Source organism: Lepeophtheirus salmonis, chromosome 6, assembly GCF_016086655.4.
Source record: "Lepeophtheirus salmonis chromosome 6, UVic_Lsal_1.4, whole genome shotgun sequence".
Classification (NCBI taxonomy): Eukaryota; Metazoa; Arthropoda; class Copepoda; order Siphonostomatoida; family Caligidae; genus Lepeophtheirus; species Lepeophtheirus salmonis.
In genome coordinates this window covers 16833073-16849547 of record NC_052136.2, presented here as the reverse complement: position 1 = coordinate 16849547, position 16475 = coordinate 16833073, and the positions used below count along the sequence as shown (strand labels likewise).

Here is a 16475-nt window from a genome sequence, read left to right as displayed (position 1 = left end):
TCTCTCTATTTCAAAGTCATCATTTTGATGACGACGAGAAAAATAAAAGTAAAGAAATGAAGATTGAGGTAGACAAAAACAAAAGAAGGATGACCAAAAAGAATAAGTTTATGTCGATAACATCAAACGGAGGGTGATGATGATGATAATAATAATAGGTGATAGCCAATATTAAAACAAGGCAGTATAGTATGGAAGAAGAATAAGTTTCGGATCTCTACATTCCAATGAGCTCGTGTTGGGGATTGGTCTAAGATTTAAATTTCAGTCCACAGTTTCTGGATCGACATACCTATCTAAATCCCTAATTATAAAAAAAAAAAACTTACGACCAAACCGGGGACAATATTCATGCTCGGGACAGGTTTCAAAAGTTATATATGTATATATATAAAGAGAGAAACACGACTAGGTATATAAAATATATACACATATTTGTAAATAATATGTGTAGAGAGGAGAGTATCAAATGTTTCTTTTATTTTTCATTCTTTTAAATAGTTGTATATATATATATAATATAATACCACTACTAACGTATATCTACAACACGTTATCAATCCCCTCAATCTCTTGGTTTTATTTTGTTAGTAGTAAGACTACTAAATAAATACATGGCATAGTCCTCCTTGTGAATGACGAAGAAAAAGAGAGACAAGACAAGGGAAATGTCGGGAGTAATTTAAAACTTGAAGAGAGTAAAAATAAAAAATAGAATAAAAAGGAAACATGATCAAATAATGGTCTTATTTTTGAAATGCACAGTCAAACCTCAATGTCAGTGTCCCTCCCTGTTTCCCTCTTCAACATGTAAATAGGAAAAAACATAGGCGAACGACATCATACACGTACATCGACAAAAAAGGAGAAAAATGGATTTATATGCAATGTTTTTTATAATTAAATATAAAAACCAAGAGAAACACTGCTGAAATACGTACAAAATTTATAATACTCCAACAAAGTCCTTTCCCGCCTTTTCAATATCTGCAAATCCCATCAATGTATTTAGGGGGTGAAACAACAACTAATTTTGGCCTAATATTTGGGTCGGAGATTTTTTTTTAATATAAATATTGGGAATCACTGCCCCATTAGATCAGATTCCCCACATAACAACACTTGATACACCTATAAATAAGAGTAAATCCTACTCAATTTACTCAATCATAAGTTAATCAAAAAAATTATTTAATATAAAAAAACATAAAAGAGGATTTGATAAACAGTAAGAATCAGCAAAGGACATTCCATTTTAAAAAATATAAGTGATTGTATGTTTCTTCACCACATAAATTGTACTCAAGAATAATCAAAATATATGTATATGTACAGAGTTAATTAAAACATCTGGTATTAATTAGATGTTCTTAGACATGAGTAGAATTCGTCAATGAAAGGGAGTGGGGAAATACAAAACAAAACAAAAAAACACACACATTCAATTCCAATTAATCAATTGAACCCATCCAACTGCATTAACAAAATCGAACTCCCAAAACTCTTGAGGCAGTTTCAAATGGATATGTACAAGGTAGAAATCGTTACAAAAGAGTATCTCTTTCATTCTTCTTTTCTTTGTCGTCATATTTAATTAAATAATAATAACAATTAACTTGAAGCTTATTCAAAAAAAAAAAAAAAAAACTATTTAAGAAGTTTTTGGCTTCCTTTCTTCCTCAACTAATAATAAGTAATAACTAAGTAATAGGTAACCAGAGCGACCAAAAGGAATGAACAGACTATATACACTGTACTACTTGACATAAATTCCTAAAGAAGATTAAACTTAATTCCTAGGAACTTATGTTCTTATGATTCAATAGACATGTTTTTTTAAGGCAGATGTGAGTGTGTGTGTACTTGAAACATTTCGTTGTTATAACATTATGTAGTCGTCGTTCCTTCCCTAGTTGTTCTGGTTATACTATAAAAATATGCATTTGAATGAGGGGGTGAGACCCTCTAATTACATGTAAAAATATTGGATATTATATGTATAACTATATAGTAGTATATTAGGTTGGTCCTTACAAATCAATATTTTACTTTTACTTATATTTTGTTACCATCATAATACAAATCAGCTGTCCAAAGACTTTATCAAGAAAACGAACCATCATTTGATGCTGGACTCTTCTCCTCTCGGTAGTTTCATTTTATATATATATATATATATAAAAACGTTATGAAATGTAGAGAAATATATAATTTTAATCAAAAATTTAAGAGCCAACGCTGACTGTCAGACTATCGCTCAAATATTAACATTTTTGGCAGAGGAATATATTTCCCCTATTAGAACCAATTGAGAGGATGAGTGAGAGAATGAAAATAAAAATATTGATTTTATATATATGTCTTGTACCGGTTTAAATTAGTAAGCACATCTTATTTATATAACTACTTATTTCTATCTATATAGATGCTATTCAAATTACGTATTTACAATTTCTGAAAATGTGGGTCTTTTCGAATAAGTATCTACTTACTTATTAATTAGAAATTCAATGGTCATTGGAAGGCCAAAAATTACACTCTAAATATTACATATGTGGTTTATTAATAAATAAAAAATCTTGAAAAAAATCAAAAAACATTTTTTTTTAAATTCATACATAAATTAGACATAGACCTAAAACCCAATCATTCATAGATATATTTGAATCAATTATATGCTTATTGTTCAAATTGTGGGATAGATAAAGGTACTTAATAATTTTGGCTATGGTTTAGAACCTTTAAGTAATTAAAAGACTTAAATTTTTCATTTGATATTGTCACGATTAATTTTGGTTACTTTTAGTACAAAGGTCTAATAAGAATCATTTAGCTTGTTTTTGTGTAAGGGGTCACTCACATAGGTCATTATAGATTCAGTAGAATTTCAATAATTGCATTATCCTCATCACAAGTATTCTGAAATCTTTATTTAAAATGAATCTTCATATTTTTTGGTCTCAACTTGACATATCTGCTTGTACATATTCTAACTTGTACCTATATAAGTCGAAATATTATTCAAGTTGCAATAAATAAAAAATGACCAGGAAATATTAAGAAAACTTAAAAGTGTATTTATGGGATGGTGTAATTTTTGACTTTTTGATTGAAAATGACAAATTATTAGGACGTATTCTGCGCACATTATAAAGTTAAAATGCCTATAATTCGGTTTTTACTCGATAATATATACCCTACAAAATAAGTTAATTCAATCGAAATCAATTTAAATTATAGTACGAATTAATGGTTGCTACTATATAATTAAATAAGGATTTTGAGACGTAGAAATTTCAACTTGTACACAAGATATAGGTTTCTAAAGCCTAAATGTATGTACATATGTATGTAAGTAGTAATTCAATAATATGTCATTGGAATGAATGTCTTTTAAAATATTTAATTTAAGTATGTACATATAATAAGTCTTAATTAAAGTAATTATTAAATATTTACCATCATTCCATTTTAATTATTTACTTTTTTTTTTTTTGCAAATAGTGAAGGAATTTATGTCTCCTAATGCAGTAGGTAGGTATTTGAAAGTAATTAAAATTATTAATAAATACAAATTTCCCAAATTTCATTTATTTTTTATTCGATTATTTTTGTAAAAAAAAAAGAACTCGCAATAAATAAATAAATCGAAAAGTATGTACGTATTTTAAATTTACTCAAAAATGACATTCCAAATAAGTGGATGGATTATATAAACATTGGTCAATGGGCATAGCAAGTATGAAATTGGATACGCCATGAATTTAATCTGCGTAAGACAATATCTTATATTTTTTGATCTTCATGAATTGAGACACTACACCCCACATCCTTTTCCACCTATATCAAATTTGTTTTCAAATCCATTTCGAATCTCGATGGGATGATATGATAACGATTACTTTGGATTAATATATTTAATTTGATCATCTCTCTTCATAAAATGAATCCGAGTCTTTCTCAACAACCCTTGGCCATATTTATTGAGATTCTTGAGAACTACATCACTCTACCAAATGAGATTATCACAAATAGAATAGAATGGGGTGTCATTCTATTTTGAAAACTTGTACAAATCAGAGTCTTTCTCAATCATTATCATTATCCAAGGGTTTGCATGACCAAAAGGACATTCTCATGATCCACCACCGATTGTCCTCACAATTGAAGTCGTCGTTCCTCATCTTCAAACCATGCCATACGAAGTGAAGAGGGAGGGAAGGAGGGAGGGAGGAGAACAACTAAATGAACCAAGAAAGCGCTATGGCACTTATACAATGTATGAATATAAAAAGTAATGTAAGAGAAACACGGACACAATAAAAGGAAAACCCCGCCTTAGATCCGTCGACTGTCGACCAATGGAGCGCTAGAAGAATTCATTTTCTTTCTTTCTCTCTCTGCCTATTTAGGAGAAGCAGAGCACTCCACTCTCTTCTCTGTGAGGAGTGATTCAAAGTTGTATTTTTTTTTTCCTTTTTTTGCTTGCAAGTAATTGCTGCTTGCTTGCTTGCTTCCTAGGGGAGAAAGAAAAGAAAAGAAGAGAGAGAGAGAGATGTATGTATTTATGGTGAATGTACAAAGTATGACTTGATCATGCTCAGACTTGGAAGAGAAAGGTGGGAGGATGATGATGACGACAACGACAAGTGGCACTGGTTCCTTGGAAGTGAAGACGTAAATATCTCCTCAAATATCAAGCAGGAGCATAATAGCTAACTACACAAGTCAAAACTACTAAAAACAAGTAGACGTAATTAGACTCTTAAGAAGTTGCATACGTACAAACTGACTTTAAAGCTGAAGGCGGCGGAGGTCGTAATTGAGACACATAACATGTTGGTTCCAGCGGATATGATTGGGCCTCAGAGTAAGCTCCTGTTCCAAGTGAATAAATTTTATGGGGAGCGAGTAACGAATCGTAAAATAGCCATTAACAAAGTGATTCGAGAGATTTGTAAAGTCGTTCAAGATGTGCTCAAAGAGGTTGAGGTGCAAGAGCCCCGATTCATCTCCTCTCTGACAGAAATCAATGGCCGCTATGATGGTCTGGATGTCGTTTCCCCCTCAGAGTTTGAAGTGATTCTCTACTTGAATCAGATGGGAGTCTTTAACTTTGTGGATGACGGATCCCTTCCCGGATGTGCGGTCCTTAAGCTATCTGACGGAAGGAAGCGCTCCATGTCTCTATGGGTGGAGTTCATCACAGCATCTGGCTATCTCTCAGCTCGTAAAATACGATCCCGTTTTCAGACACTAGTGGCTCAGGCCTGTGACAAATCCATGTATAGGGACATTTTAAAGATGGTGAGTGATACTAGTGAGGTGAAGCTTCGGATCCGTGAGCGCTATGTGGTTCAAATCACACCTGCCTTCAAGTGTTCAGGAGTATGGCCCCGCTCAGCAGCACATTGGCCTCTTCCAGGGATATCTTGGCCTCATCCCAATCTTGTGGCCGAAGTCAAAACAGAGGGATTTGATCTCCTCTCCAAGGAATGTCTGGCTCTCCAAGGGAAACAGTCAGCCATGGAGGGAGATGCCTGGGTTGTCTCCTTTCTAGAGGCGGAGAATCGACTCCTTGTGGGAGGCTGTCGCCGTCGATGTCTCTCCATCATCAAAACACTCAGAGATCAACACTTGGACCTTGCTGGAAACCCCGTCAACAACTATGTCATGAAAACCCTTCTGCTCTTTGAATGTGAAAAGCATCCACGGGAAGTGGACTGGGAAGAGGCCTCCATAGGAGATCGGATCAACGGAATCCTTCTCCAATTGATTTCATGCCTACAGTCAAAGAGATGCCCCCATTACTTTCTACCCGCATTAAATCTCTTCAAGGGACGCTCCCCTACGGCTCTTGAGAATGCGGCTAAACAAACATGGAGATTAACTCGAGAGCTTTTGATTAACTCTAGGGCTCTTGAGAAGCTCTAAAGTGAGATAATATCTATCTAGTATGTGAATTCTATATAGTTCATAATTTATTAACAATCAAGCAAACAAGCAATTAATGTATCCTGAGTGAGTGAAAGAGTGTGAAAAATAGTGAAACTATACTACATACATAAATATCTTTGGTTTATGTAATCTAGTTCTTCGTGTTATTATGTTTGTTTTTATATTTTTTTTTTGTTTGGTTGGTTTTTGTTGTTGATTTTTTTTGATGATTTTTTTGTCTTTTTGCCAAAAGAGATTATTGCTCAAATGATAAAAGGAAGAAGGTAGGAGGGGCTCTGTCATATCTTGTACAAATAACTATATTTAATCACATTAATATATCCAATATACCATATAATAAATAAATTATACTTGTGTATGATTTGAAGTACTTGGACTTGATGTGTAAAGGAAAAAAGGAGAAGAAAGAAGCGAAGAAAATGCGCTGACGGAGAGCGAGCGCAGAATTAATCATTTTCTATATAAATATATAAAACTATTATTTATGTAAATATTCATGTATTCACATATTAATATCTGTACTATGATGAAGTTATAACAGCAAAAAATTTTAAATGGTTTGTGTAATATAAAAATTCATTCAGCGTGATATACTCGTAGATAAGCACTTTTTATTTCATACAACTGAGTTTGACCCCCACTATTCTATCCATCAATCAATACATCTTAATTTCATACTACTAAATACTGAATACTGAGTTATCCAAATCGGATTGGGACAACTAGGTATTATTACTTGTAAATAATAGAAGTATAATTTGAGCGCCTCACCCGACTACATTGTTATGGCGCAAGGAACACTGCACTAAATCCTATCTTCTATCATTTTTTAACACTTTTAACATACAACTCAAATACTTCGTCACTATCAATAGCATAGTTTAAAGACATACAATATATATATTCACCAAGATAAGATTAAAATATATAAGTATACAATTAAAATGAGCAATAGACTAAGAGGGAAAGATAACCCCAATTAAATTCGTTCTAAATATCTATGTTATATATATCTCTCTAATGTATTTATATTTATCATGTCTGCTCATTTCAGCGAGTATATTTGTAGGCAATTTTTTCATAGAATTTCAAGAAAATGAATGCTATAAAAATGAAAGTGTGTTTGAACTCTCTTAATAGTTACTCTTAGCGGCAATTATGGCGTCCCAGTACTGGCTGACAGTAAACTTTGAGGGCATTGGTATTTGGATTATAGACACTGCGGACCTTCCTCTCGACAAACATACAAAATGTGAAGTCAAGGGGTTAGGCATCAGGCCTGTAGGGGCCAAAAGAGTTTATAAGAACTCAAAGAGTCTTGCAACGGAGAAGCTGGTGTCAATAGTTTCCTCTCCATCCTCACTAGGCTCTTTCCACCCGCTTTTTGGATAGCTCTCAGGACAATCTGGTGGAAAATTCCAAGATATTTTGTATGGGCCCTCATGAACTTGAGGGGATTTGCCTGGTCTGTTTTCATTAAATCATCCAGGTCAAGTTTGGCCTTTTTGACAGGGCCCTCTTCCCTCCCCAAAGTTTCAGACTTAACCTTCATTAATAATTAGATGAGTAAAGTGTTCCAATTTCAATGGCCCACCCGGTACAACCAAATCTATTTTTAACATTGGATGAACCCATAGGCCTCAAAACCAGTATCACGTCTTTCAAGATCGCTATTTTGAATTCAGAAATATTTATGTACTACTTGCAAATAGAATTTTATTCTTCCGTCTGCAGGAAAAATAGATAAATAAAGGATTTATTGAAAACGGCCCTGATGGATCGATAACGCATAGATTGTGGCCGTGGTGTTCATCGAATATCGGAAGGATGGTTAATCCCTTCAAAAACAAAAAACAAGAAAATAACATTTATAAAAGGTTATTAAGGATATCTAATAACGAAGTTACCTTAATTTTGTTATAATACTTATTATATAAAAAAATTTACTAAATATGAGTGGATATATTTTATATACATATATAGGGTTAAATTTTCAATACATGGTTGATATATGTATTTAAGTAATAAGTAATTCCGTACAATTATATTATACGTGATTATTAACTGAAGAGTAATCAGTGGGACATTTTAAATGTTCAAATGACTCATTTTTATTTTTCTTGTAGATATTAAGAACTTACTTCTAGTAATTTTAATCAATTAAGAACACTATTAAATATCTGGTATTATGTATATTTAAATAAGGTATTTTAAGAGGGAAAACTTGCAAATTTTATATTGTGCTTTTAAAAGTTGTATGTTTAAAAATATGAACTTGGACATAATATATGTATATATCAGGGCGCTATCTTGCTAAAGCAAAAATATACAGTGCATTTTTTTGTCAGCTACGTATGTGCCTGCTTCTTTTCTCCTAATCATTGTTCTGAACCTTGATTGGTTGAATTATTGTTACCGTCTTTTAACCATTATTGGCCAATGTCCAACTGATTTTGGGCCTTTTTTCTGGGTTTATCCCCGTATGGGATGTTGCCTGATACAATAAAGGTGATATACCCCAGTATTTCTAAGTTTGTTTATTTAAAGCAAGATGCAAGTCGCCGTTGAGAATAGGGGGACAAGGGCGCCACATTTATTATGATCAAAGTAGAGATAGGGATCATGTCTCTCTCGCTCTTATTCTTATTTCGTTGAGCCATCATCCATCTTAGGTGGTCGGTATTTCTGTTGGTCGTCAGGTATTATTTTAATAAAAGAAGACTTGAAAGATAAGCAAACACATTTGTATACCTATGTATATAAAGGTATAATAACTATGTGAAAAAGAGGAGACAAATGCTCAACTTTTACGTATGTACATATATATCTAATTAAAAAGCAAAAGACGAGGAAAAGTCGAGATTGGAAGTTGTAGCTACTCCCATTGTCCAAATAGGTTGAAGAAGATGAGGGTTCATCATTAATTATAGAATAATAAGTTACTACATAGTACAGACTCTTCTCCAAATACTAAATAGAGATGGATATTTAAGAGGGATTCAAAGAGGATTTACTTTTAATACACGTATATATATATATATATAGTCAGCCAGCCAAATACAAATTGAACTCTATTTTCCTCAAAAAAGAACAACATTTTACTACATGTAACTACATACTCCCCTTCTCTCTAAGATTGGAGAGAAAATACCATTACTTCCGAGTCGGTGATCAGGAGGGACAGGCAGGAATCACTATATATATATTTATTATATACATACACATAATGGAGAAATAATGTTTTCTTTAAAAAGCATAGAATTACAAAATAACCGGGAGAGTTTGAGTCACTTAGGGCCACCACCACACACCAGGAGGGTGGGTTATCAAACAATTTGCAGTTGCACTCATCAATCTGCGAATTAAACATTATGTACTTACTACATAAAATGCTTCAATATCCTTCCAATGGCTCCATCACCCGGCCCCCAAATGCAAATAGAGTTTATTTCTTTATAGATTAGAGTTCAAAAAGACTTTCTCAAACTGTGGGCCGCTCATGAAGCAGTTAGCGAAAATATTTGTATAAATTTAATGAAATAGAATTGCTTCTATACTTTTATAGATCAATACTTCTCTAACTTTTTTACCCAGGTCTCATTAATGAAATGCTCATTTACATAGATGGGGCATATCATTAAACATTCTTTTTGTTTTCATTTAATTAATAGAAAGATAAATTTTAGAACACAAGTAGCCTTTCCATAGGTCTATGTATAATGCTTATAAATTTAAACAAATCTTCATATCATGTTGCATACATTGCTTATTTATAATCCTGCTTAAATTTTATTCTATCAAACAAATATTATTCTAAGAACAAATGAAATCTCTCATATTTTTTTACCAATGAGATATGGGTTGTACCCCAAACCTGTAATTATTTGATCAAGAACAGTACAAACATCTTTTGAGATATTTAAGGTAAAGCACTTTTTTTTATAAAGCAGAACCAAAATAATTAGCAAATTAAATGATGAAATATAAAGACATTTTTTATACAAAAAACATTTGCATGAAGAGGAGATCAGAACTCAGAGTTAAACAGATCTGTGATTTCATTTTCGAGTTTTCTAAATGTAGTAGTGTAAATTTGGCCCTTATATAAATATGCGAGTTATTGTTGGATCAGAGTCGAGTCTGATTATTCCATCAGTTCATCACTTAATATATTGTGTTTTACTATGAATACATACATACATGTGTATCTATCTATAGAAGAAGAGGATGAGGAGAAAGAAAATTCATCTGTGAGAGAATTTACAGTGTACATAATATTCCAGGACTTTAATTTGATTAATATTACTATTCACAGACAAAACGAATATATATTGTATATAAAAATGAAATAATACATTTAGTTTGTTTCGTTTCTTCGCTCAATATTAATCTCATTAGTGTTTGAAGAGAAAGGGAGGAAAGAGCAACCAGATTACTGTCTATATTCTAGAAGAAGAAGAAAGGGGGAGGGGATATTCCTCTTTCTCATACACTTATACGTTATATCCCATCTTAGTCTACACAAAAATAACATAAAATAGCACGAGCACTTCATATCAATGATTCAAATTCAACAACAACTTTTATCAAATGAAAAAATCACAAACCCTTCATTCATTCATTCTATGACGTATCATTATTTAACACAAAACCAACAAAGTATTAGGCCTACTTAGATTCTGCTCAAGTAAACTAGGACTAATTGTTTGCCCAATTAAACGCTACTGGAAATAATGGATCTTAGATCAAAGTGTTATAAATGAAATGCTCTATAAATGCAGTTCAAAATTCAAGTATTAACCCAATGTATTTATACAAGTAGTAACCAAATCCATTCTGCAGTTTGAATAGAATAACATGCGGTAATATTTTAGTTACAGAACTGGAAGGAAGCATTAGTAGGATACATGTCGAGGAATTATTTGAATTTAGTCTCGATACAAGGAACTTATTCATGCCTTCTTCCTACACAACTAAATTCCATTTTAGAGGAAGTGTGCGAAAATCGTCTTTTTTTCTTCTTCATGTTAGACTTTGACTATATTGGAGCTGTATTGGAGACCCACCCTTTCCGAGTCCAAATTCTGAGTAGACAAAAATGAATATAATAAACGTAATTTCTAGAATTGATCACAGCATTTATCTGTTAAAATGAGAGACATTTAAAAACTACTTATAGCCCAAGAGCCAAATGTTTCCAGTATGGGTTCGGAGAATACAGCTCTGATAACTATGGTCAAATGATCATGGTTTAGACAAAACCATGAGCCTTCTTCAGTGATCCAAACAAAGACTTTAATTAAAAAAATAGTTTGAAACTCCCCCCGTCCGACAATCAAGGTTATTCAGGAGGTTTATTCAAATATATAAAATATTGGACTACCGATTGAGTCGGCCCATATTTGTTTTTACAAAACCATTTCAAAGTGTAAGAGCAGTCAAGAGATTGAAAGAGTTTTATCTACGCAATCTATTTACATAAACTATTTGTTTTTTGTCATCAAAATCACAAAGGCAGGCACAACTAATAGTAATAGCTAATACAATAAAAGTCTGATTTTTATGTACTAGGCTAATAAATAGTGTATGTGTATGTTGATTGTCAACAACAAACTGCAGTTATTACTAAATAAAATCCCAACTCGTAGTTAAGAAAACTTCTTAGCAGACCAGGCAACAAGGGACTTTGTGGGTAGATTATTAAATACACACTACATAAAGAGGTATGGATGAGTAAACCAGAGAGAGTCGGTCTTTAATATTAGATTAACGACTCTCATCTAATAAAAACAACAAAAAGATGATGAGGGGGTAAAAAACCAACAACGAAGAAGAGAAACATCACTTCGGGTTTTTTTTTTTTGGTTTTTTTCATAAAAGAAAAGATCCGATTACGTTTCTTCTTTATCGGGTCCAAGTCATGGAGAAGAAGATATGAATAATAATAACATGTACATACATATTACATATGTATGTATGTACAATTTAAAATTTAAAACAAAAAGACGACTTTTTGGGTATATGTACAATGTACTTAAAGAAATAATGATTATATTTTTATGGTGGGGTGCACACTGCACAATATTGTATGTATGTATATACACATTTATCAAGAGAGTCGGTAACGGCGGCGCCACTACGACCACTACACTACCATAAGAGTAACCTTCACAAAAAGAAAAGAAACAATAATCTTTCTCATATAGTCATATAGATAGATAGATAGATGATGATGATACCTGGGCTCTTTTATTCTTATTATTCCTTGGTTCATGAGAAGAAATTAAAATACATATTATGTATGTACAATGTACAGTGCGTTTGAGAAAATCGTGGACAACTTGTACACGAGAACAATCAGTACATCTTGGGAAATAATTAACTATTATGAGCAATTCAAAATCTATTTATCAAGAAATGTGGAATAACATTGACGTGAAAAAAACCCAGATATTTGTACCCCCAACTCAAATATAATATACAATATGCACAATAAATTGTCATCGAAAATGTCTTCTTCCTATACTACAACTGCAACATTTTGATATACATTACAATAGTTCTGACCACATCTTGATTATTTGTCTAAACAATACGGCATTTTTTTTATCTCCCTCGGAGTTTATTTCATAGTTCCAAATGATGGATCATTGCAGTATTCATACTGGCCTCGATGTGATGACTAAAGACTTAAATACCTTAAATCCAAAGTCCCCGAACAAAGCAATACACTCTTTATTAGTTGTTGATTCCAACTAATTTATGCATATTTATTTTAAAGGTTAAATCAGAACTCATCACCAAATTGATTGCCATCCTGAGATTCATGTGGCATTGCCACATAAGGGAAGGCCACTTATTCCACCATAAGTGGTATAAAATGATGTGTGAACAAATACCAAATTCTACTGGCATTGATTATACGGCAAAATTAGTTCAAGGAAGAGTGGTCGGTCGGTCGGTGGTGTTTGTCAATGTTCTCGGCTTGCAAAGATCAATTAAGAAGGCTTTTTGCCTGATGCACAATCTTTTTCTTGATATCCTACAATTTGACTTCTGTCCTCATCTTGTTTTCATCAAACACTCATTTATACTCTTAAAACAGTCTCTGATCTCCAAAAACTCATAGATACTCTATAATTTTATAGTTAAAGAAGCAGCGATTTTTTCCTTCTCTTTTTTGTCATGACTCAATATCTCTGCACTGAGAAGTGATAATACCAAAATGCAAATATATAAATATATATACAGTCCTATTACCATAAGCCTTTATAAAAATATAATATACGGTATTTTGATACCAATAAAATAATTTATTCCCACCACTTGTAAATTATGATCAAAGCTGGATTCAATTATATCCTTCTAATATAAATAGTTAGTAAATTAGTTAATCTGTAACGTTGTTGAACGTTATAAAAAATGAAATAAGCCTGCATTTATTGTACGGCGTTCAAGGGGATTTTTTTGCTAGGCCTAGACTCCGTCACGTAATAACTGAAGACTCTCAAAAAATAAACGTAAAAGATAACCGATTCTTCGTGAAAAACTGAGGTCATTTTGTATTCAGCAATGAAAAAATATTCACTATTGAAGCTGTCCTGAAACGAACTGAACCGAGCTTTGTTTCATAAAAAATACTACCAGGGAATTTAAAAAAATATTCCAGCAAGGTTATAACCCGAGCTGTGGTTGAAAGAAAATTCAACTGTGGTTAGCATCAAAGATCAAATTTTGGCCCAAGGAAATATAACTTTCCGAATATGGAACCCAATTCCGGAAATAATTATCCATGATTCCTGTAAATAATTAAAACAGCGATTGGAGACTCAAGATCAAAATGAAGGAGAATACAAAGAATAATCAATTAACATTGTATAGTCATTATCAAATTGAAATATGACTTATTTCTACTAAAATTAATTTTGTCTATTAATTGCACTAAACAAGACCGTTTCATATTGAAAACGGTCTTGTTAATCAGACTATATACGTATATTGCGATGTCAATAATAACCTTAAACCAAGTTTGAAAATATTGTTTTAAATTCACCTTGAAATTGTATTATCGTTTTGATGGCATCTGAAAGTTAATTATGGGTCAATTTAGACCAAACTAAAAGCAATCAGTCCCTGTTTGAACTGGTTTAATTAATATGTGTGTAAATATCATCAGCATGGACAGATTTTTTTAACTAACAAATACCAAAACATCAAAAACAGTTCCAAACTCAGAGATATCTGGATCGTAAAACAGTATTCACAGTAAAATGAAAACTATATTACCTGATATATTTTTTTCAGTATTTATTGGTACATATTTTACTTCATATCATATTATGAAGTTAAGGGTAAAAAATCACTTATTTGTTCATGTACTAAATGCCCACGTTCTGCTTGAACGCACTGTATGTATATAGACCCAAAAACTACAACAAAATAGATGATGATGAGAGGACATGAGTAAAAATGAAAAGAAAATAGAGAAAAAAAATGGAGCTCATTAAGGTATTAATGAAAAAAAAAACACAAAAAAAACGACAGAGTTCCTTCGTTACTTACAACATATTATGAAGGGTCAAGTCTCTTACTCGTACATTTATAATGTTAAATGTACATAGTATTTGTACTATGTACAAAAAAAATAAAATAATGAATGAAGGAAAGAACGAAAGGGTTTTAAGGTTCAATGATACCACTATACCAACATAAACACACAATAATATCAATATGTGGTAATCATAAAAAAATGAAGAAAAGCCGAAATATATATTTATACTTCTATAAAATAATCCTAACACATTTTTGACTTCAAATGTTGAAAACCAGAGTAAAAAATTTCATTGATATGCCGCGGAGACGCATATTTATAACTTATAACCAACTGATATTTTTTTGAGGAAGGTAACTTCAACATATAAGACCAAATATTGCTAGGTTTGTTAGACTTAAAGAGGAAATTGCTCTCCCTACCCTCTCCTACCCCTATGTGTATAGGTTATGAACAAAGGAAAATGAAGAACATTACTATGAATCCAAACAATTAATATTCAATTCGCAATGCCTTCATTTCTGCAAATTTTCTTTCTAAACTCAGTACTCAAACAGGTATTTATATAGGGATTTCTTATATCAATATAGCATTTGCTTGCAATATTATATTAAGAATGTTGGTTGCTTTTTTTTGCAAAATGTAGTATAAAATCGTCATCTTTACAAAAAATCTCAATTTTTGTAAATACAGTCAAATCCGAATAAGTGTAAAATTCCAAAAATATGAAATTAGAACAGTCAAAACCATAAGTATTTAACAATAACTTTAATTACATATTGTTATTCAGAACCTATTCCTTCCATGAATTTCTGTTCTGTATCACACATAATAATTAATCCTGCAGCATCTAAAGATGTGAATATTGACTAAATTGCTCTGAGTGTAAAAACCTTGCCTGAGAAAATTTCATCTTGCTCACTGGTATGTTATTATTTTTAAAATTAGGAGCAAAAATTATACAAACAGTCATATTTTGCACTTACAAAATTTACTTTCTTTGAAAAACTTAACTCTCGCCTAAATTTACCCAATATTCACATCCCTAAGCATATCCACAAACATGACTCACATAATTACATAGTTTATTGAGAAGGGAAATTTGCTTATTTGTAAAAATAAAGAATTACTGTATAGATTAAATATGCCTAAAATGTCCTTAAAAACAAAGTATTAACTAAATATAGCAAGACTAGTAATCTTATATTTTGCTGGTTTCAAAATATTTTGCGCTAATGGTTAACCCTATGGTTTTCAAATCAGTTGAAAATTGAAGTTGTACCATATACAATATTACCATATTTAGTGTTGAGACTCGACCCAAAGGAATTTTAATTTACAAACCAATTTTCTCTCCATCGCATCCCAGTTGTATGAGTTGTACACATATGAAAAGTGATGTAAATCCGGTGAATTTTTTAGGTGGCCCGTTTTTTATGGAATTGGTAATCTGCAGAATGAATTTTATTTTCCTTATCAGTCTTCATTATTATTTAATTCCTGATCTGAGCAGTGAACATCCTTTCCTAAATAAATCCAATAATATTCAAAACCTGATTGAACATTCGTGTGTACTCATAAAAAACGGAACATAGCCTTAAGGATTTCTTGCGGAGTTATAATTATAAGTCATTCTTGGACTCAGAGTAGAATTGGAGATCGACATAATTCTAGCAAATGACCTTGTCCTTTTCTCCTTCCTCCTTTGTCATAGCTGATTTAATGAAACGTCATGTGTATTATTCTTTTTTTCCTCCAAAACATTCTTCAAATTGTCAGGGTACCCATATTCATTTTCGGTTTATTTCATTTTTTTAATATACCCATTCCACACTGGATTTTCATCCCTACACTTTCAACTTTATATGAAATCACGGTATAGATCTTCACAATTCGGAAACACACTTGACGTCATCAACAATTTATATAAATAATTTGGTCTAGAGTAGACCAAATTGATTGTTTT

General features: G+C 31.9%; 2 protein-coding genes across 10 annotated transcripts in view; one reads left to right on the top strand and one right to left on the bottom strand.

Moving 5' to 3' along the window:
* rg (A kinase anchor protein rugose) overlaps window positions 1–16475 on the bottom strand; it is a 54248-nt gene that overhangs the window by 21739 nt on the left and 16034 nt on the right. The window lies entirely within an intron of this gene.
* On the top strand, window positions 3490–6557 carry LOC121120341 (protein mab-21). The gene has a single exon (XM_040715192.2). It carries the CDS (start codon window positions 4837–4839, stop codon window positions 5932–5934), a length of 1098 nt encoding a protein of 365 aa, XP_040571126.1. The 5' UTR covers window positions 3490–4836; the 3' UTR covers window positions 5935–6557.

Excerpts from the sequence above, each read along its gene's own strand:
- LOC121120341 (XM_040715192.2), top strand. The coding sequence starts at position 4,837 with ATGTTGGTTCCAGCGGATATGATTGGGCCTCAGAGTAAGCTCCTGTTC.